The sequence below is a fragment of the Thamnophis sirtalis genome, unplaced genomic scaffold, assembly GCF_051295495.1.
Source record: "Thamnophis sirtalis isolate CommonGarterSnake01/CBP01778 unplaced genomic scaffold, rThaSir2_p1.2 scaffold_10, whole genome shotgun sequence".
Classification (NCBI taxonomy): domain Eukaryota; kingdom Metazoa; phylum Chordata; class Lepidosauria; order Squamata; family Natricidae; genus Thamnophis; species Thamnophis sirtalis.
The window spans coordinates 47,597,565-47,622,010 of record NW_028261390.1 but is presented as its reverse complement, the minus strand read 5'-3'; the positions used below and the strand labels follow the sequence as shown (position 1 = coordinate 47,622,010).

The following is a 24,446-nucleotide window of genomic DNA, read 5'->3' as shown; positions in this document are numbered from 1 at the left end:
ATTCTTTTTTCTATAACAGCTTCTTCTGAAACAGACTGTTTATAAGAATACAAACGGCAGCTGACATTGTTGAAGCCCCATTACAATTCTTCAAAAAAATATCTCTGAATGCCATTGCAATTTATCTATTTTGTTATGTTTTCAAAATTAAGAATAGTTTTTTCTCCAAAAATGCTTTCATTCTTTAAAATTAATTTTATAAAGTCTTAATATTTGAAATCAAATATTCTACTGTTTTCTATAGCAAAAACAGCCTTGTTTTTTGTTGTTTATTTTAAATTCTTAAACTTATAAAGTACTGTTTCATTTTCTTATATTAAGGATTGAAAGCAGTCACCCAATGTTTCCAATTCTTTTCATTTTGAAGATGTCTAACTTCTTTAAAGTAGTTAATAGGCAATTTCCTAAAGTGGTTAGCAAAGGAAATGTGTCTGCAGCTGGAGCAAGAATAGTAAATCCCCTAATCTCCTGATTCTTCCACTCTCTAGAGCAGGGGTCTCCAACCTTGACAACTTTAAAACTTGTGTACTTCAACAAGCTGGCTGAGGAATTCTGGGAGTTGAAGTCCACAAGTCTTAAAGTTGTCCATGTTGGAGACTCCTGCTCTAGAGACTGCTGCCTTGCAGCCTCTCTTGTGAGATATCTGTATCAGTGGTGGGATTCAAATAATTTAACAACCGTTTCTCTGCCTTAATGATTTCTTCCAACAACCAGTTCACCTAATTGCTCAGAAAATTAACAACCGGTTCTCCTGAAGTGGTGAGAACTGGCTGAATTCCATCACTGATCTGTATGTACCCTCTCCCTTCCTCCAGAGAGGGTCAAAGGAATCAATCTGCTTGTCCTCTCCTTGTTCTTAGCTGCAGTTGTTGACTGTGTTTTCTCAAAGCTATCTTCAGTCTGTCATATTCCTGAGGAAACCCTTCAGTTCATTTTTTTCTAGATGATATATGAAAATCAAACACTCTGCTAATTGTGGTGGGGGGCTTTTCAGACTGAAGCCATGTAACAGGATTATATTTCATGACTTTTTCTGATGTTCTCCTTTCTAAATTAATTCACTTTATGCTAACAAATCAATATTTTTAAAAATGAAAACTTGATTTAAATGGTTAATGAATAGAACATTTGCTATATCGTTTGATATAAATATATTTTCCTGTTCATATTTTATAGATGAACTTTCTGTAACTTTGAAACAAAGCAGAAGCTCTTATAATCAATTTTCTATCCATCATAGTTTCAAAAGAAGTGTGAAATTATTTAGATAATCATTTAGCATTTTCAAGAGTCTAGATATTCAGGACAGGGTACTAAGTAGAAAAGGAATCACATCAGTCTAATAACACCAATGGAAATGCATTCACAAATATTTTAAATTTCTGTTTCCTTATTTTAGTGTACATTGCCTAAATGTTTCCAACAGTCAGGAATATGATTGTATTTACTTCGTAAAATTTCATGTAGTTTGTTTTTTCATGGCCAAACTGCAAAATCACCCAACAGAAAAATGTATAACTTCTGTTTATTGAAATGTTAACACCAAAAAGAGAGAGATGGCAATAAGACTTCTTTTCTAGATAAAACAAAAAGGATGGATGAAAGGGAGGGAGGGAGGGAGGGAGGGAGGGAGGAAGGAAGGAAGGAAGGAAGGAAGGAAGGAAGGAAGGAAGGAAGGAAGGAAGGAGGGAGGGAAATCATTTACTTCAAATGAGGGTGTTTGTGGTTTTTTTTTTCAAAATTAAGATTGAATTGGAAATGCACATGTACATATATATTCATATGCATGCAACCCCAAACTCAATAAACCATTCCAAATTAAGCAATATTTTGTCCTTTCCTGTTAAAAGCAGCCTGTTAAAAGCTACTTCAAAGACTTCACAGAATTTAATTCCCAGAGCATGATTAACATCAAAATTTGAGTAAGCGAACCAGATACTATACAAAGAGTGAGTCTTTGTAAACCCATATGAAATTAAGTAGTTTCACAAGAATCTCATCCAGCAAGAGCACCACTAAGGCACTGTTTGGGGGACTAGAAATGATAGGAAGTTGAAATATCATGACATTTTATCTTGGACATTTTTCTGAGATCTTGTGAACCAGTCTCATTCTAGAAAGACCATTTCAGTAAGTTATTCATTTACTCAGAATGATAAGATATTATTGTAAGAATAGTACTCACCTTTGCCATCAGTGGTGGCTTAGGAGGGAGAAGGGGGAAGACTGCATTCATTAATAGGTAGGCTGAGATAAGACAGGTACATATCTAATGGGAGGTTAGGAATGGCTAGAAAAACGAGGTTCATTTTAAAGAAAATGAAATATTCTACCAAAGCAGCACCTAGAAGTGAATAATGGATTATTAGCGAATTTCATGCAGAAACATTTTCTGGTTCAGGATGCTAATTGGTATACAAAGGTTGGCATTGGTTGTCAGATTTACCCTCTCATTTTTTCTTTAATTTGCCAGTAATGTGGGAATAAAGCATATTTTATGACAAGGGTGGAATATTTGAAATTCCTTGTGATACACATACACTGATTTTGATCAGTGATCGTGTATTTATACTTTAGTGCTAATATATATAAAAAATCTTTTTGGTAGTTTCTATCAGTTTTGCTAAGAAGAAAACTAGAAATAGTCTCGTTTTCATAGGAAGGGTTTTGATGGACACCTAGAGGAGCACAGAAATGACAGAAATGTTTTTAGAATATAAACGTCATCCTGGATATTTCAGAATGCTTGGGTATTCAGTAAACATTGTATGATGTGCCATTGATTGACTCTAAAACTAATGTTACTTTCTAAATACTGGTCATGATTATATGTAGCAGCAGTTACCCAACCCTTTTGACACCAGGGATCGTTTCGTGGAAGACAAATTTTTCCACAGACCTGGAGGGGGGGGGGGGAGCGTGCAACCTAGATCCTTCCTAGTTTACAGTAGGATTTATGCTACTATGAAAATCTAATGCTTGATAAGCTGAAATGGAGCTAAGGCAGTGATGCTAGCACAGGGGAGCAGCTGCAAATACAGATGAAGCTTTGCTCACTTGCTGGCAGCTCACTTCCAACTGTATGGCCTAGTGGCTGCAGTTGGGGACCTCTGTCCAGTGGCAAGTGTTGCCCGTTTTGTAATGTGTTGATCAATCTTAAAAATATATTGTTTTTTTATTTCTTTAAATTTCAATCACTTGCTTTGACTTTGTAGCATTGTAGGGAAAGAGAGAGATAGCTAGACAGACAGACCGATCCATCCATCCAAACTTGATCTGTTCCAAGTAATATCATTACAGGCTTCATGGGGAAAAATTGCTTTTAGCATTTATTCTTCTGTATATTTAATATAATAAATGAATTTAGTCTGTATGTAGATATCTTTATTATTTTCAATTATTTCTCCCAAAAAGCTATATATATCACTGTGACAGCATCTTTAGGAACTGTGTGTGTGTGTGTGTTTGTGTGTAATGTTAAATTTTAAGTTTTTGTCTGCACTGAATACAGTTTGCTAAATTCAGTGAAATAAATCTAAATTGGGAGGTTTATGAAGGTTTTTTACATCTCTTCATTACCTTTTCCTCAAGGCTTTATATTATTTTTCCTCTTAGAGTTTTTTCTTCCTCTAAGCCATAATGTCTTGACTCTCTTAACATCTGCTTTGGTGTGTCACTTACTTCTTTCTGTTCTAGAATCAGTCCTAGTTTCTATCTAAATAATTCATAACATGCATTCATTTTCAGTAATAGCAGCATACTGATTATTCCAGTCAACCTCCAAGTTCAACTATTAGAAACCCATACAAGTCTGTTAGAGGTATACATAAACCTAAACAAATTTGTTATATTTCAGACATCCCATTGGACTGTTCTGAGTGGCCTGCACCATTCTACTAACAGTAGAAATGGAAAGAATCTCAAGTTAGCTACAAATTCCTAGAGGTGTCAGCGTTTCTGGAATGTGTGTTAATTTCTAATAGCCATCAATACTGATTTACATTTTGTATCAAGAGGATATAAAGTTATATCATATATATAGTACAGTTACGTGCGGTGAGGTTTATGGCTGGTGAGGCAGCAATTTTTTTAGATTTGTGGACTTCAACTCCCAGAATTCCACAGCCAGGCATGCTCAGTTCTGATTTAAAGCAACAGCATTTGTTTTTCTCCTTTGCTAAATAAGCTTCCTTCTTTATTTTTATTTTTCTTCTCCCTTCCCCTCCTTCCTCCCTCTCTCTCTCCCTCCCCCCCTCTCAAACACACACACACACACACACACACACAGTTGGATTGGAGGGAGTCAGGGAGACCACAGGAGGGGGCAGGAAGCCAGTCAAAGAGCCATACTGGAGCACACACATTTTCCCCCAGCCCCGGAAGGATCCAGCCCAGCTTCACTGATTACAGGTTTGAAAAGACAACATGGCTCTGCCGAGGTGGCGCAGTGGTTAGGGTGTAGTACTGCAGGCCACTTCAGCTGACTGTTAGCTGCAGTCCGGCTGTTCAAATCTCACCGGCTCAGGGTTGACTCAGCCTTCCATCCTTCCGAGGTGGGTAAAATGAGGACCCAGATTGTTGGGGACGATATGCTGACTCTGTAAACCGCTTAGAGAGGGCTGAAAGCCCTATGAAGCGGTATATAAGTATATAAGTCTAACTGCTATTGCTATTACAATCAAACTACACTTGGGGAGGGAAAGCACTTCCCTCCAGCCTTTGCCCAAAGCCCCGCACCAGGAGGATGAAGTTTGAATTCCTCTCCTTCCCTCCAACTTACACGTACCTTTTCCAGCTGTTTCGGAGAGGATTTCAACTTTGCTCTTGCCTGCCATTATGAAAAGAAAAAAAATGTAAAAGGAAAACGGCAAGAGCTGAGGTCAGGCTGCGCTAGTTGCTGCCAGAGTCACCGTGGATGACTCTGCTTAACTGTTTAAAAAAGCCTCTAAAATAGTGCCCTCTACAGGAGGAGGCAGGAGAACGACGTTCCTACATCAGGAATTTTTCAGCTTTTAACCGAGTTGCTTAACTCTGCTCGAGTGATCATAAAACGCCTAAAGTCAGACAGACTAGATGAGGCATGTTGTTGTCCTGCCTCGTACTGTAAAGGGCACTTTTTAGAGGCTTTTTTAAACAGTTAAGCACTAAGCAGAGTCATACACGGTGAGTCTGGCAGCAACTAGCACAGCCTGACCTCAGCTGTCGCCTTTTTCCTTTTACATTTTTTTTCTTTTCAGGATGACAGTGGTGAGGCTCTGCCTCCCCTGACTGCACGTCCCTGATATAGTATAAATACAGTTCTCTTCTCACACAATATCCAGTTTCCTCTTCTATCCTCTGCTTTCCATTCTATTCTCTTCCTGCTTCAATCATCCTATATTTCTAAATAATAATTTATCCAGGTGGCAGGAAACCTGAGAAGAATCATTTCAGTATTTCAAAGAGATCTCGCTTTAAATGAGGGAGGGAAAAGTTTCCAAAATAATGCATTTTCCAGACTTAGTATTAAAATCATCTGAAATCTGTGTAGCTCTTGCTTCCTTGATCTTTCCCACTTGTTTGAGGCTTGGCAAAGGACAGCTTGCTATATGGTTAGGGGCCTTACCATTCCTCTCTGAAAGGTTACTTAACCTTCCTAATTCTTTTCTGCATGTAAACAGTTCCATAAACTTTTGGGAATGAACATTTTAGCCACGTTGAACACACACACACACAGAATATGTTATTCTTTGAGAAGTTTAAGAGATGAATTCGAATTAGAAGCATTTTCTTTTTTATCTTGTTCTTGCTGCCTAGCATACTATTTTTAAGATCAAGAACTACTGTCTTCAAATTCCCATAATCTATATCAAAATCCATCTCAGTGGTTTTTTTCTTAATCCACTTCGCACTGAAGAATCATATTACTGCTTGTGTACACTGACTGCTGAAATAGGTATTTAATCAATGCACCCACCATTATATTAATTATTAATTGTTTGGAATAGTGTACATTTTCTTCTCTTGACTGTTAAGAGAATAGTTTGTTGCCCTGTAGTTGGCAATGACCAGTGGGCTAAAATCTGCAGGGACTCCATTACCTTTTTTTAAACACTAAAGTTTATCTCTCATACTAAATTTATATTGATACATGAATTGGATATTTGTGGTCCAAATTTTCCAAGTTTAATAATAAAACAAATTTGACTGAAAATTAAAAGAATTATTATTTATCTTCTTTTTCCTAAAGGTATTTTTTTCACTGCAGTAAGTTTTTATTTGATACAGGAGACTGATGGTTATCTGAATTAGGGAACTTTTAAACCGAATCATCTGTAAACACATTGATATTCTGGTTTTACAGTATATGAAGGCACCGCTTATTGTTCTCACTAGCACTTGAGACTGTTTAAACAAGAGGGTAGAAGTATTTACATAGCAAATAGAACAAAATAAGCATATCTGCACAATCTGAAAAATATTAGTATATGTAGCATGATACTGAAATTAAGAATTTTACAAATGAAAGGCTTTGTCTTAATAAACTTTTATTCTGTTTATCTATTACACATAAGAACTGCTATTTTACATGATTCTCATAGAATGGTCTGCTTTGTGGTTACAGAACAACAGTTATTATTTGTTGGAATATGTTTGTTGTTATTGTGCTAGTCTACAAAACGTGTAGATAAACAGTGTGAATTGTTTTTTGTTCAGATAAATACATTAAATGGAAGGTGAAGCTTTCTTAATATACAAATGTTTACTGTTGTAGGTTTTGCAGTGTTAAAGAGGGCTTACCATTTCTACTAATTGTTTTACTTACCTGTTTATATATGAATTAGTTTCTCTGTCTAAATTTGTTTATAAAAATATAATCCTTTATAAAAATTATAGTTAATATTTTGTCTAACAAAATTAGACATAAAGTAGATAAATAGTTAACAAAAATTAAAAAATAGATTAATCGTTAACAAAATTAAAATATAGTGCATCCTACAAACATTTTGTTAAAAATGGAAGTTGTAGGATTTGAGTTTGAAAAACTTTAAGTGCATTTCTTTAATCTGTTATTTTTTTTCTTCAGCAATTTCTTCAAATCTTTAACATTCACCGAATGATCTGATTAGTAGCTTAGTTGAAACTAATCTCAATGTTTGACTTAGTGAAAAAATTAATCAAAGCTAATACTTTATATATTTTTTTCAGGTAAATTAGGATTTGCACAGGAAAATAACACTATAGATTCTGGAGAACTTGATATAGGTCGAAGAGCAACACAAGATGTTCCACCTGGGATCTTCTGGCGGTCACAAGTCTTTATTGATCAACCACAGTTTCTAAAATTCAATATCTCCCTTCAGAAAGATGCTTTGATTGGAGTATATGGCCGAAAAGGTTTACCGCCTTCACATACACAAGTAAGAGTTGTTTTTAATGAAAATAATATTCAGAACCTGACATCTTGAGAAATGGATATTACTTTGGGTTTCAAAATTTTATAGTTTATTTTTTATTATTACATATATTGTGCCAAGGTCATAATATAATATTATAATTTTACAGCCTACACTTATGTTTCTAAAAAGATAATTTGGAACACCCAAACATCTGAGCTTTCACACACACAAATATATACTTACCTAGTTCATAGAAGAATAACATACATTTTTTTTCAGAAATCTTAACATAAATTATATGATAAGATATAACTACCATATTTTAATGATACTTTAATCTGAGATAAACTTGATTAAGTTTAGAATTGTTTTTTTAAATAAATATTTTAACAAAAAGCATTACAGTTATTTCTTAGTAAAAATCAAAGGAACTTGAAATCAGATAAGCATTTTTATAAATAACATATGTTTATTCATTTCATCCTTCAAAAACCTTTATGTTTGCATTTACTTTTCATTCTCCTTTTGCTATATTGCTGTAAGAAGTGATGTTTTTCAGCCTGTGTGTGTGTGTGTATGTTTGTACCAATATTCCCAGATGTAGCTGAATGACTGCCTCTTACATTTTGTGTCTGTGTCAGAACAATCTTAGTTGCACAGCTCTGTTTTCTCAGACATCACAAATAAGTCAGCCTGAAATAATTGATAGTGGCTGGCCATTCAAAAATAGTCAATGGTAGTTTCAAGTTGGTATGACACATTCTTAGAATGTTGGTTTTCCTGCAACAAGGCAGTCAATATGTTTAACTAAAGAAACTACAAAATAACAGATGACTTTGGTACTTTGAAACAAAAATGTATAAACTTTTGAGGCACTTGTCTAAATCTAAAACACATAAGGAATTTGTAAAAATTATAATTTGCTGCAAATAGCAGCTCTACAACAAAGATTTTCAAATTTTATTATAATAAAAGATAGTTCCAATGCTCATTGAATGTTTATTATTTAATACATGTTGTTATTTCCAGTGTTGTTGCCAAGATCTGGAAGAAAGTTATGATGAAATAAGGCAGATGAAAAACAGAAGGGAAAAATATTTTGATATAGAATTTAGCAATGTATGCTGTTCACTGCTGCTTTTTGAATTTTTTTAAATAGCTCTGTGACTGAAGGGTCAACAGGATTGTTGTTTCTTTTAGTACTCATTAATCAGGCTAGTGCTACATATAAAGAGAAATAAAATAAACGATTATAAACAAATCCTGTAAATGATCTGCCTCAGTCAATCATTCATTGAGTATTGAGATACAATGATTACAAAGTTTCTCCTCTAAAGTCTGCTGCCTTCTTTTCACTTAAAATAGCAATAGCAGTAGACTTATATACCGCTTCATAGGCCTTTCAGGCCTCTCTAAGCGGTTTACAGAGAGTCAGCATATTGCCCCCAACAATCTGGGTCCTCATTTTACCCACCTCGGAAGGATGGAAGGCTGAGTCAACCCTGAGCCGGTGAGATTTGAACCGCTGACCTGCTGATCTAGCAGTAGCCTGCAGTGCTGCATTTAACCACTGCGCCACCTTGGCTCATAATCTGACCTAGACAGATTATGCAGGCAAAAAAGCAATGAGGAAACCCAGCAGTGACACTGACATAGTGAACTAAACTAACTAATTAACTAACATCTAAACTAAACAATAGGAATCTTACTTTTGACAAACTGGGATGTGAAGGGAGACTGAGAAAGAATCTTTCTGTGCAGAAAATCATAAGAAAAACTACTCAAAAGAATAACTATTTTAAGCAAGGTACTTGGCTTTAAAAATCGCAATCCCTGACTAATGAGTTCTAGTGGTCAGTGGATTTATAATCCTTTTCCCTCTGATATCAGCAAAATGATAAATGATGACTAATTCGTTCCCTGATGCATTTAAGGCTTCTGCTTCAGTCATGACAGGCACATAATAAGCTGCAGATTGTGGCCAGTTCTGAATAGGGAGCAAAATCTCAGATGCTATTTGAGAGAGCAAGCAATCTCCCTTCATGGTTACCCATTGAGCTATCAGCAAACTGCCTGTAACTAAGAGTTACTTTATACATAACTCGTCTTTAAAGACAATTTATTTTCCATTACTCTGATGTTCATATGGAAAACTTCCAGTAAAATCACCTATCATGCTAACAGTATTTGAAACTAACATATTTTAATGCTATTTAAAGGTAGATTCTAGTCTCCTTTCTTTTCTTTTCTTTTTATTGTTTATATTTTCATTATTGTTGCTAGCCAGTCAGAGTTGTATGCCACAAAATAAGTGGCCTTATGGGGCGGGGCTTGATGTTGAGATGACACAACATACAATTTTGGGGCTCCAGGATTGCTGTCAATATCTCTGTTGCTGGATGGTCCTTTTTGGATCTAAACCGTTCTAAAGGAATGGTGATAGAGAAGAGCATGTCCTGATGATCTCAGGGACATCGCAAAGTCCCTGATCGATTCAGGAGAAAGCTTTTTTTGCCGGCTACAAGAGAAGCTGCCAAAATGGCTTCAGAAGGTTAGGCAGTCCCCTGAAATGGAAGCAGAACAGGAGAGACAGTGTGTCGAAATGGTGAGAAAAATCCTTATTATTAGAGAAGAGAAAACCCAAAAGACTTAAAGTTAAAATAAAATTGAAGACAGAAGGAAGTAAGCGGCGAATGAACACTGGTTTAAAACTATCATGTTATCTTTTTCACTTTAATTTTGCTTGTTTTCTAAGGATGGACTTTTTACAAATGCCTCTTACTTTTAAACTGGACTGGTCTTTTTTTCCCTTCTTCCTCTATACTTTTTCCATTTTTTGCATTTGTGGATTAAAAGTTTCTTTCCTCGCAAGGCTCGGCTGGAGTCTTTAAACATTTTTTTTTCTTCTCTTCCGGAGTTCGGAGCTGAGAAAGAGAGGCAAAAACAGAGGGAAAGAATGTAACACTGCCATCTAGAGGCTAGAGGCTTGGCAATATCTGATAATACAAAGCTATTGGCTTTGTTTGCTGAAAGGCTCAGTGGAAAATGTCTTGTTTATAGAGGTGCTCTTTTGGAATAAAGAGAAAGCTTTGACTTGAAAGATTATACTGAATTAGTGTGAAACTTAGCAAAAAGCCTTGGATGTTTCAGTGGCAATGTTTATAACCTAGAAAAATGGCCCAATATGAAGAAGAAAAGGGACTAACATTGCAAAGAATCATGCTAGAAATTCAAAAAGTATGGAGGGAAGAGTTGAGAATACTTATAAAACAACGATGAAATTTGAGGACAGAGTTCAAAAAACCACAGAGACATATGAAAGTGATAAGAAAATTGATGACACTGACAGCAAATCGAGAGTGGGGGGAAATGATAAGTGTGAAATACAGAAAGGAAAGATCAATGAACTGTAACTCTATCTCAGATGTCAAAATATAGATGAAGAAAGGGGAGAAAATTTGGCAGAAACAATGAGAGTAATTTTGGCAGAAGCACCAGCGATAACAAAAGACAAGCTGATGAAAGGAACAGATAGAGGGTTTCGAATCTTTATAAGATATGCAATGAATAACAAGTTGTTAAGAGAAGTCCACATAAGGCTTATCAAGAAAACACTTAGAATACAGATTCTACAAATGGCAAGAGATATTGGGCTGCATTATTTCTGGAAGGATACAGGATGATGAAATGAAATGTCACAATAAAATTTAGTTAAATGTAGTTAAATTTTGAGTACTATGTATCAGACAAAGTAATAAGAGCTATAGTCAAATAAATGATTAATAATGATAATAAAGTATTTTTATATACTAGATTGATAATATGAAACTTTATAGAAACTGTAAGTGAGGATGATGGAGATGATGTTGAAAAACCTTTTTATAAAAGATAAATAATTCTATATAGAATAGAATATAAAGATGTAATATCATTGGATGATTTCAGGATGTAATAAAATGCCATAATATAAATTTACTTTAAATTTAATATGTTTCATATAAAAAGGTTATAATAATAGCTATGCTTAATGGATGTTTAACAATTATAACAATTTGTATACATGTATAATAGATTGATACTAATAATGGAGAAAAACATGGAATTGAAAATTATTAGAGAATGTTATCAATGCTAAAATAATAGAATGACAGAATAGGATATAAAAAATTGTTTATTATTGGATATATTGAAGATGATATAATGAATCATTATAATATAAATGGATACAAATTTAGAATACCTTGTTTAAAATGGAGAAACAATAGTGATAATCAAACAAATGAAGTATAATTATAATGTATACAAAGATATTTGATTGGCAATATGTGATTTTTGATAAAGCTCAAGTGATGACTATGGAAAAGACGCAGAAAGACCTTGTAACCAATCGACACACTGTATGCAGTTGAAGAGGTTTTTATGTTATATGCTTTGTGTGTTTGTGTTTGTTTAAAAATAAAAAAATTATTAAAAAAATAATAAGTGGCCTTACAAATCTTACACATAAATAAATAAATACCCATTCCATAAAAAGTATAAATTTGGCTAGCCACCTTCACTTACCTGGTTAAAAGCAAGACTAAACTATACAATATTTGGAAGGGAAACATTTTTTCTAACATACACGTCTAAAATCGTTTAAAATTTTATAGATTAAAATCAATTTCTTCTTATGATCACAGGGGCCAAATTTCAGTGACATATCCTCCTTTTCCTTGAAACTTGATCACACATGGAGACCAGAAATAAAATTACAATAATGATATTGGTTTTAGAATAAGCAAGTGTACTGTTAATAAGCAGGGTGCAAGTCTATCCTGAAAATAAAGGTACAATGCCTCTGAATTTGTCCTTTTAAATAAAACTTTAGTCTTAATACTCCAATATTCATTTTTATTTTCAATCATATAATTTAGATGAACGTAGCCTACTTGATATGTATAATGTATAAATGTACTACATATATAAAATGTATAAATGTACCCAGACAGTGCCAAGGAACTGTTTTCTTCTTGCTCATCCCTGATTTCTCTGCATGCATTATATTATAACATTTTTTTTCACACTGCAGACAAGTATAAAAAATATACAAAGCAATGCAATTTCATAGTCTTAAGCTTTGAAAGACTTCACATCTTTTTTTCACAATTTGCAGAAATATAATAATAATTAACAAAGAAACTTTGTTTAATTTTGTGTAATAGTTTTGGAAAACCTGATTTTGCAATAAACATTTGATAACCAATTTGTTTCTTTAAAAAACCAGGTGCTTCTGACAGCAGTGTAGTATTTAAAACGAAACAACTTTCTTATTTATATATTTTTTCTTATGATTTTAAGTCAGAAATATATATAGCCATCATGTTTTTGACCAAGGATTGTCCAAATTATTAATCCACAGCATCCATGTATTCTCTATTTTTATATTCTTAATTGTGTCCAAATATTAAGATTGTTGTTTATTTTTAGCAAATCAATATGATGCTCTTCAGCCATGAATGTATGCTTTTTAAAAGAATATTTCCAGATTAGCAATTTTGTTAGCAATTAAAGCAAAATCTATTCAAGGCAACAAAAGTCTCACTTCTACCTAATTTTAAAATATATACTTATTACTGAGAACAATATAATTATAGTTTTGAAAATTAATTCCATAATGCATTGATATGCAATGTAGCATGTGATTCATTTCCCCCCCCCTCCTTGCAGTATGATTTTGTAGAACTTTTGGATGGGAGCCGATTGATTGCAAAGGAGCAGCGTAACCTTCTTGAGACAGAGAGAGCAGGCAGACAGACAAGATCTGTTAGCCTTCATGAAGCGGGATTCATTCAGTATTTGGATGCTGGGATCTGGCACCTGGCTTTTTACAACGATGGAAAAAATGCAGAGCAAGTGTCTTTTAATACAATTGTTATAGGTAAGTAGAGTATTCACAATATTCTTTAAGAATATTTTGAATATCTCTAAACTTCAAACTTTCTAGTATAATCTTTCTAACTATACATAATTATTAAACAAGAAATGCAATTCCATGTTAATTAAAGAAACAAGATATGAAATGTAATAAAAATGTGACCTATAAAGCTTGTAAATTTTTATTTTATTTATATCCTAGATTTTTATTTAAATATTTTTATTTATTCTCTTGAAGGCACATATACATTAGGTATATGATTTCTAAGAGTATGTTAATTTACTAACATTTATAGGTTATATAAAGAAGGATTTTTGCTGCTTTATTTCAGTGCACTGATTGCTGCCTGTTAGAATTTTCTTCTTTTGGTAATTTCAGAGTCTGTGGTTGAATGCCCTCGAAATTGCCATGGAAACGGAGAATGTGTTTCAGGATCATGCCATTGTTTTGCTGGCTTTCTTGGCCCCGATTGTTCAAGAGGTATATAAACTGAATTCTTTCTTAAATAAGTTCAAATAAGAAGCAGAAAAAACAAGTAGTTACTAAGAAGCAAGAAAAAAGATTTTGAAGTACAACTTGTCAAGATGTACCTCTGCCTCTAAAGCTTGATTGAAAAGAATTATGTTAAGTTTTCTGTCATGTTTTATTTCACAGCAGCCTGCCCAGTATTGTGTAGTGGCAATGGGCAGTACTCCAAAGGACGTTGCTTATGCTATAGTGGTTGGAAGGGTACTGAGTGTGATGTGCCTACCACCCAGTGCATTGACCCTCAATGTGGAGGTCGTGGGATTTGTATTATGGGCTCTTGTGCCTGCAACTCTGGATACAAAGGAGAAAACTGTGAAGAAGGTAAATAAGCAAATATTGACTTAGGATTGAACTATTATGCTATACACTATATTCTACTACAGCATATTATTGATCTAAACACAAGATAACATTAAGTAGATACCATGATGTTTTAATTTCAACAGAAACAAGTATTTCTGTGTGTTTCATTTATACATATAATCTTTCAAGCAGGTTAAATACAGAACTTAGAATATATATTCTAGAATAGTAAACTTTAATTCCTTTATTGATCTATAAGTGCAAGTTAATCTGTTTTAAGAGCACTGAAAGTAGAAAAAATTAAATTCTAAAAACTAAATACAGATTTTTGAAAATATATACTTTTAATCTTTATTAATTGAAAACTGAAATGACTGATTTAAGAGTATTAACACTACAGTTGTATAAACATTATGTTGTATCAACTGAATAATTATAAAACTCTTTCTACTGGAGGAAAAAAAAAGTATGGTCATTTTTGCTGGATTTATTTAGACAGAGAAAGCACAACTTTCCACTCTCAATCAAATTGATTTTATTGATTAGCACACACAAAGTAATACAATTAAGTCTCTGGAATTAAATTTTCAGACCATTGACCCTACAAGTGTAACGTTTTATTGAGTCAAATTGCTAAATTAAATCTCATCATCTAAAGCACATTAAAGGGAATTAAGAAAGATAGAGCTGTGCAACTCATTTATTTCCTAAATAGGCTGTGGGTCAACCTGTAAGCTGCCTGCTTTTTTGGATAGGAGAAGTACATTTCTAGGTTGGATTAATTTCACTTGTCTTTTTGCATTTCTTTCTTTCTTACTTCTTCTTTTTTGTCTACACATAGCCAAATTCTTCCTAACATCAGCAAAGAAGTATTGTGATACGTGAAAAAGGAAAGCAACAACTTTGTCTTTATTAATTTACAAAGCAGATAAAATAAATATCTAACGGAACATTTGTTATAAACAGTATAAATTGAATAACTGCATCGTTCTATTAATATTCAAAGATGCTTAAAGAATAATAAATGAATAAGAGGGTATTAAAAATAGTATGCCATAACTGGGGTCTAAAAGTAAAAACTGGTGTCCAAAACTGAAATTTAATCTTGTTTGAAAACTGAAGAAAAATATAAATGAAATGTGTAACAGTTATTTGGGAATTTTAAAAAGTAATTAAGGTTTTATGGTTGTATGATAGATTGTGAGTCAATGCAGATTCCTGTTCAGAATCTTCTGAACTTTTTCATAGACTCATACCATGTAACTAGGTGCAGCTCCCACCTTTTAGTTTATTTCCAAAGTGACGCAGCATTAGCACTGAGCTGACAGTATTTTATATTTTTATGTATTATATTGTATTTAACTTGTCTATAACACTTATTCATATATTTCCTTTGGCTGGAGAATTACTCATGTTGTCTAGTTTTCAGCATAATAGCTTTAAAGTGCCCTTTTCTTTAAATTTAAAATCAATATTGCAGAAACAAGGTTCTCTCCTTTGATGGGATCAAGCTCTTCAAGGCAAATTCAGCAAAAAAAAGAACCACTTAAATTTCCAGAAATATATTTATTGCTAATATGGAATTATAACAGAACTTGAAAGCCTATCAAAATAGTTCTCCAGCTCAACCTATACCTAGCATAATTAAGACAGAATGAATTAGTCCTTTCTCACATTTTCCCCTCTTAGGAATCCTTTTAGTAACTGTTAGACTCCTTTTTCCTTGTTCCCAGAGTCTATTAGATATTTTATGAGAGGTGAACATTGTCTTCTCTGATGCACCATCAAAGGACTCAGAAAATTGCCCAGCATGGGCTCAGAGCATCCTAAAATATTTCTGCTGCCTAATCCCAAGTAGTGAAAAAGGAACTGAGTATGTTACACACTGTGATTCACTCTAATGTCTGCTTCAGAGTCTTGCCATATGCGTTGCTTCACATTTGGGCAGTTGCAGAATGTAAATCTACCACTCAGTACTATGTAGTCTTAAGGTTGATTTAGAGTTGCCCATAAATACTTACGGACATCACCACATGCCTATGCTGCAAAAGCAGAGGGTAGGCAGATGTTGCAAGATGTTCGAGTGGGCAGGAGACCTTCCTCCTGGACCCTGCCAGCCAGAATAATCAGTCTGACAGGACCTGGAGCATGCCTCCTCTGCTGGCACAAGTAGTATGGGCCAATGGCAGCAGGGTGAGATGGTTCCTCAAGTAACCTGGGCCCCTGATATGAAGGACTTTAAAGGTGATCACCAACACCTTGAACCGCACCTGGAAGCAGTGCACCTGGTAACCAATGCAACTCACAGAGCAGTGGTGTTACGGGGGGCATTTTTGAGGCCACCGAAATTACCCATGCTGCTGCACTCTGTACCTGCTGTAGCTTCTGAATGCTCTTCAAGATGTAGAGCATATTACAATAGTCCAGTCATTTAGCAACTATCCAAAGATTTGACAGTGCAGTCCCTCAGACACATGATCATCATTACAGACACTAAGCAGGTACACAATAGGAAATAAATATCTAAAGCAGTATATTTAGTTACAAACCAGTAAGCACAGTCATGACCAATTTGCTTTGGCACTGATTTTAGGTCCCAGTTGTAGTCGCTAAACAAGGACTACATGTAGTGACCAATTTTTAATTCCAAAATAAATACGTTTTTTACTAATCTGACTTTGTATCGCTCTATGCAGGGAGGGTTTTTCAAGCCTTTCTTTTTTTACATCCATTTTCTTTCTTAAATTTATTCCTCCTGAGCCTTTCATCACCAAAGAATTATTCAACTGGAAGATGCTTTCTCTCTCTAGATGAGTTTTAGCACAGAAGACAAATAGAATCCACTACTATGTAAATTGTACTTCACTCTTTAGGCATAGATTTTGGAGATATCAGGAAATTAAAACATAATGGGGACATGAAAGAAAATTAGGGAGGACAAGTTTAATATGATACTAAGTTCCCAACCTTTCTGTTTTAGTTATTTAAATATTTTATTTATTGACCATCTTGCCTATGTAACTCTGTCCTGTTACGTATTCCACAACAGAGACATATCTGTCTTTTTCTAGGCCTCCTAATTATTAGAACATATAGCTTTACATTATGTTATCCTGATGTTATCTCTGAGGATGAGCTTGGGATCCCTTTTTTCATTTTTCAGTACCTAGTGAGATTCATGATTCCTTTTTTTAATCTTTTCATGTGTAATATGAGGAATATAGCTGGCAAAAAATAGTAAAACTTACCAGATGCCAAACTTTTTTTTTCCAGCTGATTGTTTAGATCCAGTCTGTTCAAATCATGGTGTATGTATCCATGGAGAATGTCACTGTAATCCAGGTTGGGGTGGTAACAACTGTGAAATACTGAAGACACTGTGTCCGGACCAGTGCTCTGGCCATGGCACGTATCTACAAGAAAGTGGCACTTGTAATTGTGATCCTAATTGGACTGGCCCTGATTGCTCTAATGGTAAGAATTTTGGAGAAATTATTTTGTGCTAATAATATTAAAAACTTCCAAGATTCTGTAGTGCTGATTTGATTAATTTGTAAATTCCATTAAAGCCTACCATCAATGTAAATATTGGCAAGACTAACAAGAAAATTTTTATTTTCCCTAAACGGTTTCTTGTATCAACAACTATAGTTAACCTATTTACAGTTCACATTAGTTGTTGTTCGTTTTAACTTGTGATTTACAATCTGAAAATTGCTCGGAGTACAGCTGCCAAAATAGTATTATATAAATGGCCAAACGTTTAAAATATTTAGCTGTTACAGTACTTCTTATATATGCTATAGCATCAATTGAATTGATGTTATAACTGTACATTTAAATGTTTTCATATTAAACTATTATAACATAAGCTACTCTTCTCTCAATGCCACGAACAATATGTACAGGAACTGCATATGAAGAAAATTTGCTAGGTTCTGTTTCATATGTTAAAATTGGCAGAAATGCAAACAAAAGCCTACAGAACCTAATTCTATATATTTCAAAGACAACTTGAGCTATGTTCAGGCTTTCAGAAAATATATGGGAAGAGGGGAAATATGAATATATGTTTTGAGTCAATGCTTAGTTTCGGGAAGTTCTGCAAGAAAATAGTAAGCACAGAAGGAGCCATATGATCTTGATCCAACTTTCCATGTATATGTTCATCAGTTCCACTCCACATGATCAGCTCATCTTCATTCAGATCTATTATATCCTTTCCCTTTTTTCTTAGTGTCACAGATACATATCTAGTTTCCTTTCATTGATAGTGACTTGTTAGTTTATGCTCTTTAAAGTTTTACACTTATGACATTCCAAGTCAATTTTTTCCATATCCCATAGTCATTATCAGATGGTTTAGTAAGTATTGATCTTGCCATTTGTCATGACTTAGATTTATCAAAGATTTTGTATTTTTTTAGAAAGATAAAAGGTAGTTTAGGTTATCCATCTTAGTCATATCCATTTCTCATGTTGCATTCCCAATTGACAATAATGACAGTACTTACTTGTTACAATGTATTTTTGCCTCAAATTTAATCAAAGTTTTCATCCCAGACATTCTTAATCTAAAAATTAACTTGTAAACTAGCATACATTTGCTCATATTTCATCAACTAGGAAATTTCAAATAACATAATTCTTAATGTTTTTGAAAAGCTATTTGCAATATTCAATTAATTTAAAAGTAGTTTATTTTTGAAATGAATTGAATGTTGCAAATAATTTTTCAAAAACATTAAGAATTATGTTATTTGAAATTATTTCCATCCAATCAAATGAAGATGTTTCAGTTTAGAAAAATTGTTAACATCCCAAAGGAGAAAAGTATAAGCTGTTTTGTTCCCTTTTCCTTGGTGGTTGTCCATTAATTAGCTCTCCAATTCCAGTTTTTCTAAATTAACCCTAATTAATAAGCTCATTACAAAGACTGGCACACCTTGCTTTAAAGCAGATCTGCTAAAAGCTGATAAACACCTTCTCTTTAATGAAAAATTGATTAGACTGAGGAGAAAAGGCAAGTCTTTGGAAAACGAGGGTATTCTGAAGTTAATCTATCCAAACATCTTATAACAAAAAAAAAAATCCAATTCATAACATAAAACATGATAGGAGGAAAGCTTTGCAGGTCAATATTCATTCTGACAGGTATACTGTCAACATACTTAATTGTACATTTGATGTTCTACAGTGCTTTGAAATACATAAAGTAGTCAAGGTGAATGAATCTTTTTCAGTCTTTTATGTTTTTTACACCTCAATATCAATCACAAATAATTTCTTTTTAGGATTGATGTTCTGATTTATAAACAGGAAATTGTTCCAGGAGACTTTAACTGTGTCCTTCGGTTATGTTAGATTGTATTTTTCATGAAAACAAAAGGAAAAAAAAAACAAGTATTTTTTTATGTTTTACAGAGTAATATAATTATGTACCCTTTATTGTTGAAGCAGTTAGTTGCATTTTCCTTTTTAAAAGTGAAATTTAAGTTAATCATCCCTGCATAGCCTTCTCTTCTGTCACTTAAGACATAAAACTGTTAGTGCTCAAAAGCAAATTTCCAAATAACAAACATTTATCATACTCAGCATAAAGGTAATTAACGTTGTACAGCTAAGACTTCATTGTTCAAAATGGTTGTATTGATCAGTAATTGTAATAAGGCCTAAAATGGAACTTTAGCATACAAAAATGGCAAGAAAAATCACAACTTATAATTATAATCAAGAGAAAGGTTGCCGTATGGATATACCCTTCGTGCCAATTTCAAATATTCATCACACACACACCCTGAAAAAAAAACTTCTTGCCACAATGATACAGTACAGGATGTTATATTTTTTTTAATCATAAAGAAGATACATCTCTGAAACATTATTTTGCTACTTGTATATTGCCTATACAAAGCCTTCTTACTTAACATTTTTGAGATTATAAATAACATACATTTATATTAAAAAATGCAACCACTGCTCTTTTTAAAAATAACATGAGGGTCAGAAACCCACCTCATCTTAAGAAAAACGTCTGTGTGGAATTTACCACTGGTAGTATTACTTAACTCTCAAAAGTGCCTGAGTTAACTGAATTTAAGCAAAAGATATGTATGATTTTAAAATCTGATGAATTCACATTGTATAGTATTTAAAGTCAAATATTAACATTGTAGTGTTTTAACTTTTAAGTGTTTTAAAAACATATCTTTGCATTACAATCTCCTGTTTTTCAGAACATGTAACACTATTTACTGAAAATAATCTAAAAAGACTCATAAATTTACACAAGTGTATAATTTCAGAGTACTCCTAAGCAATATGCAATAAAAATGGTCACTTATTGAAAGAATTCTAAGCTAAGTGAAAAAATCAGGAGAGAGATGTTACTAGATCTGCTGAATAAATAATCAAGTGTTAGGAAAGAGATAACACTTGAATCACTTGAAATAAATCGCTTGATTTAATTTTCAAAAAGTTTAAAAAGTATAGCCGGATTTTGGAGCTTAACTAATTACTGTGCTCTTTTTTTTCCTTTTTCCTTCTTCCTTCTCTTTTCATCTGCTACATTCTTTATTCCTATCTCAGAAATCTGCTCTGTAGACTGCGGTGCTCACGGTGTCTGCATGGGTGGAACGTGTCGATGTGAAGAAGGTTGGGCTGGAGCATCTTGCAATCAAAGAGCATGCCATCCTCGGTGTGCTGAACATGGAACCTGTAAAGATGGGAAATGTGAATGCAGCCAAGGCTGGAATGGCGAGCACTGCACAATTGGTATGTTAGCAGAGAATTCTCAGTACTGAACTTAAAAAGTATGAGTCTCTCTGACATTGAATATTGTTTATTGAAGCTTATTTCTTCAACATAATATTTTCCCTTACTTCTTTGTAAATAAAAATGTTTTTTTTTAAAGAAAAAAGAAAGCAAGTATATAATGTAAATAGCCTTTGGAAATAGCTTGTCCCAGATAGGAAGGGCAAGAATTTCATTTTACATTTACTACATTTTCTGTTTAGATTCAAAAGATAATATTAGAGAACAATTGCTTTTACTGCTTGGATTCTTAAATCTCTAGTTAAACAAGTTTATGTTCATTTTCTTTTTCTAATTTTAGGCAATAATCGAATACCTAATGTTAATGTTAGAAAAGGGGGGAAAAAATACTATATATAAGGAAACATGAAACTTGGCTGCAAAATAGCCTAGCAGTCTGACATTGTTTTTGTTACATTTTTTTCAGCTAGCATAATGAATTATGTAGGATTTCCACATAGATTTCTATTTCAGTATTGAAAAATTGAAAATGTGCTGCCTTTCACCACTTTCATTTATAGCTTTTTTTAGAGTAGATATCATGTATTTTGCATCCTGATATAAAAGCAAGTTGCCTTTGATTAATAACACAAAATAAAAAGTACTCTTCCCTAGAATTCATTTAATATTACTTTCTAAAAGCTAGTCGTTGCCTAAATAAAACTTTCATCTCTGACCTCAGTCGTTAACCATCATATAAAACATCAGTGAAAAAAATACCACAGCGATTCTTCACACTTTCTCCATATGTCTTTCTCTTATAAATCTATGTGACATAGATTATAAATTATCAGTTACCAATCAGACTTTTTTTCTGTTGTCCTCACTGACCTTAGTAGCACGCTGCTGGTTTATAGTTGTTTAATGGATTACCTGCTCTTGTACAATTTTTTCCAATGCCTTTGACAGAATACACTATAGAAGTAGCTTTATGATTTCCATCTATTTATTCCATGTGCTTGTAATTATTGCACTGCTGCTTTTGAAACACAACAAAAGTTTTGGATAATAAAATAATTGTGATAATCTTGTAGATAGCACAGTAGCTTGGCTTGGGCTTCTGTTATTTGCACAATTTACCTAGTATGGCAATCATAGATGACTGGTACATTTCCATTTCTATAAGTCTATAATTCTCAAAATTATATCAAAATCAGCTAGTTAATTGTGGGTTATAAATTCTGCAAAATGCTATTCACACAAAATATATTATCATGTTTTGGATATTTCAGATCCAATTTTATTTTTTTTAATACATGTTTTACGATTTAATATCATCAGTGCACCTGTGCTTCTGTGTATATATTGATAGCAATCACATAAAATAAAGAATTGATAGAAAAGTAAACACAGAATCAATTGGATACAAAATATATCCGCTAAGAAGAACCATTTGGATAAGTATGATAGTACACACAGAGAAAGATTAAACTGCACAGAATAAAACATTAGTAAGACAAAAAATAGTATCTGACTTTTAAAATGTTCAGTAAATCTGCATAAAGTAACCTGGGAATTGTCATATTGTATTTTATTTCTGATAAAACCTGGTAAAATTGGTAATTCTCACCCTAACCCTAAATAAAAACAGATGATATATTTCTGCAATTGGAGACACTTCATAAACCAATTAGTAGAATGCACCAAATATAATGCACGCATCAGTGGAACTTGGGTGTACTGACTATAGGTTCTACAGTAATGGTGGCTGGCAAAGTATGAGATTATAATTCTGTCCAGACTTCAAATGCATCAGTTTACTTTAATAATGTTTAACAGCTAATTCCCAGCTGTTAGCATTTCATTTTCAATTTTTTTAACCGAATGGCTACCAAACATTCCAGGAAGCTTAGCGTAGAATAGATGCATGCTGACTGGCATGTCTGCATTTTTTTTCCTGAACAAAGCATGTCTTTGTGATCAGTAATGATCTTGCTTTCCAATGCAATAAAGAACTGGAATGAAAACAAATAGCTGCTCTTTTGTAGTTTAAAGGAATTAGGATTTCCCTATGGCCAGATTACCATTTGAATTGCCTGCATATACATGAAAATCAGTGTAGCTCAATAAACAACTTGATGTTTAAAGCACTATTAGTGGAGAACACCTCAAAGGACTACCTTTCTTTAAATTGGAGACATGGGATTTGGGGGGCTTGGTAATATGTGGCATCCTGCATACAAACAGAGCATCTAATTGAAAATGAGGCAGAAAGGAAATTAAACATTAAACATTAAAAAGAAATAGAAGTTCTCACTTTGTACCGCAATTTGCAGTCTAGTAGCACAATATGTATTGTTGCATTGTGCATGGTTAAAGCTTTCACACAAATTAATATGATCATGGAGCATCCGAGCTTTTTTCCAGCATTGGGAATATGCTTACCCATTGTTCAATGAAACAGTGCTGTTTATTTTTCCAAAAGGATAGCTATTTGTGTGGGAGATGAAGCAGGATGAACCAAATTGTAGAAAAGAGAAACAGTGGCATCATATTTGTACGTGCTAAGTTTGGTGCATCGGTTGAGAAAGCAACATATCATAAGGCACTGATGATGGTGACAATACAAGGGCATTATTACTACTGCAATTGTATTCATGAATCCTTTCTTTGAACTGTTGTGTCCTTTCAAGCTTACTTTCAAATACCTATTATGCAAAAGTCTAGGCCTGACCCACATATAAGATATAATTGAAAAAATGGAGCAATTTGTTACCCATTGTTTCAGAGTATAATATCAACATGCATTTTAAAGAATCGTACTATATTTAGCAAGGTGTTAAGAGACATATCTACAATAAACAATATGAGGCTTTGACAACAAAAAGGACTTTCTAGTCACGAAGCACAATTCTTTTGTTTGTGATATTTAAATGCTCAATGCATTTCCTTCTTTTAGAGATGTAACATTTTTCAGATTCTAAAATAATGGAGGCCTAAATAGAGGAAGAAATCCATATTTCTTCTGCTCATTGTCCAAAAAAAGGTTTCTTTCTGTATTTTGTCTACACATGTAAACGATTAGCTATAGTTTTGATGAGGGCAAACTGCACCCATTTTATACATCAGTTTCATAGCTCATTCACGTTTAAGAATACATTAAAGAATCTACAATTATGAAATAAAGTCTTCTTTATTTCTATTTCTATTATCACATTTTTTCAATTCTGTTTGAGATTTGGAAATAGATATAATATAAACTTAACATCTGAAATTATTTAAATTTGGCTACATCAGATGTATATCAGAAGCATTAATGGTATTCATAAGGCAATTTTTGTATTAAAATAAATTGTTTAGCAGGATAACATCATAACAATCTTGCTAGCGTTTTTGTTGTTTATTAATTTATATCTTCAACTATGAAATAGTTCCATTTAAAAAGTTAAAAACAAGCAAGATAAATGCTTGAGGCTTAACTATAAACAAATTTAAGCAGGAGGAATGTCAGTGTTTTAGTGATATTTTCAATTTAAAACATAGGTTCATATCTATGTACAACTTCA

General features: G+C 33.3%; 1 protein-coding gene across 12 annotated transcripts in view; it reads left to right on the top strand.

Moving 5' to 3' along the window:
- The window catches only part of TENM3 (teneurin transmembrane protein 3), an 836,795-nt gene that overhangs the window by 728,687 nt on the left and 83,662 nt on the right, over positions 1–24,446 (top strand). For all 12 annotated transcript variants that reach the window (XM_087724561.1, XM_087724557.1, XM_087724558.1 and 9 more), the window contains 6 exons: positions 7,189–7,400; positions 13,089–13,299; positions 13,675–13,776; positions 13,951–14,145; positions 17,401–17,601; positions 20,716–20,901. In XM_087724561.1, the coding sequence (XP_087580687.1) occupies positions 7,189–7,400; positions 13,089–13,299; positions 13,675–13,776; positions 13,951–14,145; positions 17,401–17,601; positions 20,716–20,901 (1,107 nt within the window). The remainder of the gene's footprint in view (positions 1–7,188; positions 7,401–13,088; positions 13,300–13,674; positions 13,777–13,950; positions 14,146–17,400; positions 17,602–20,715; positions 20,902–24,446) is intronic.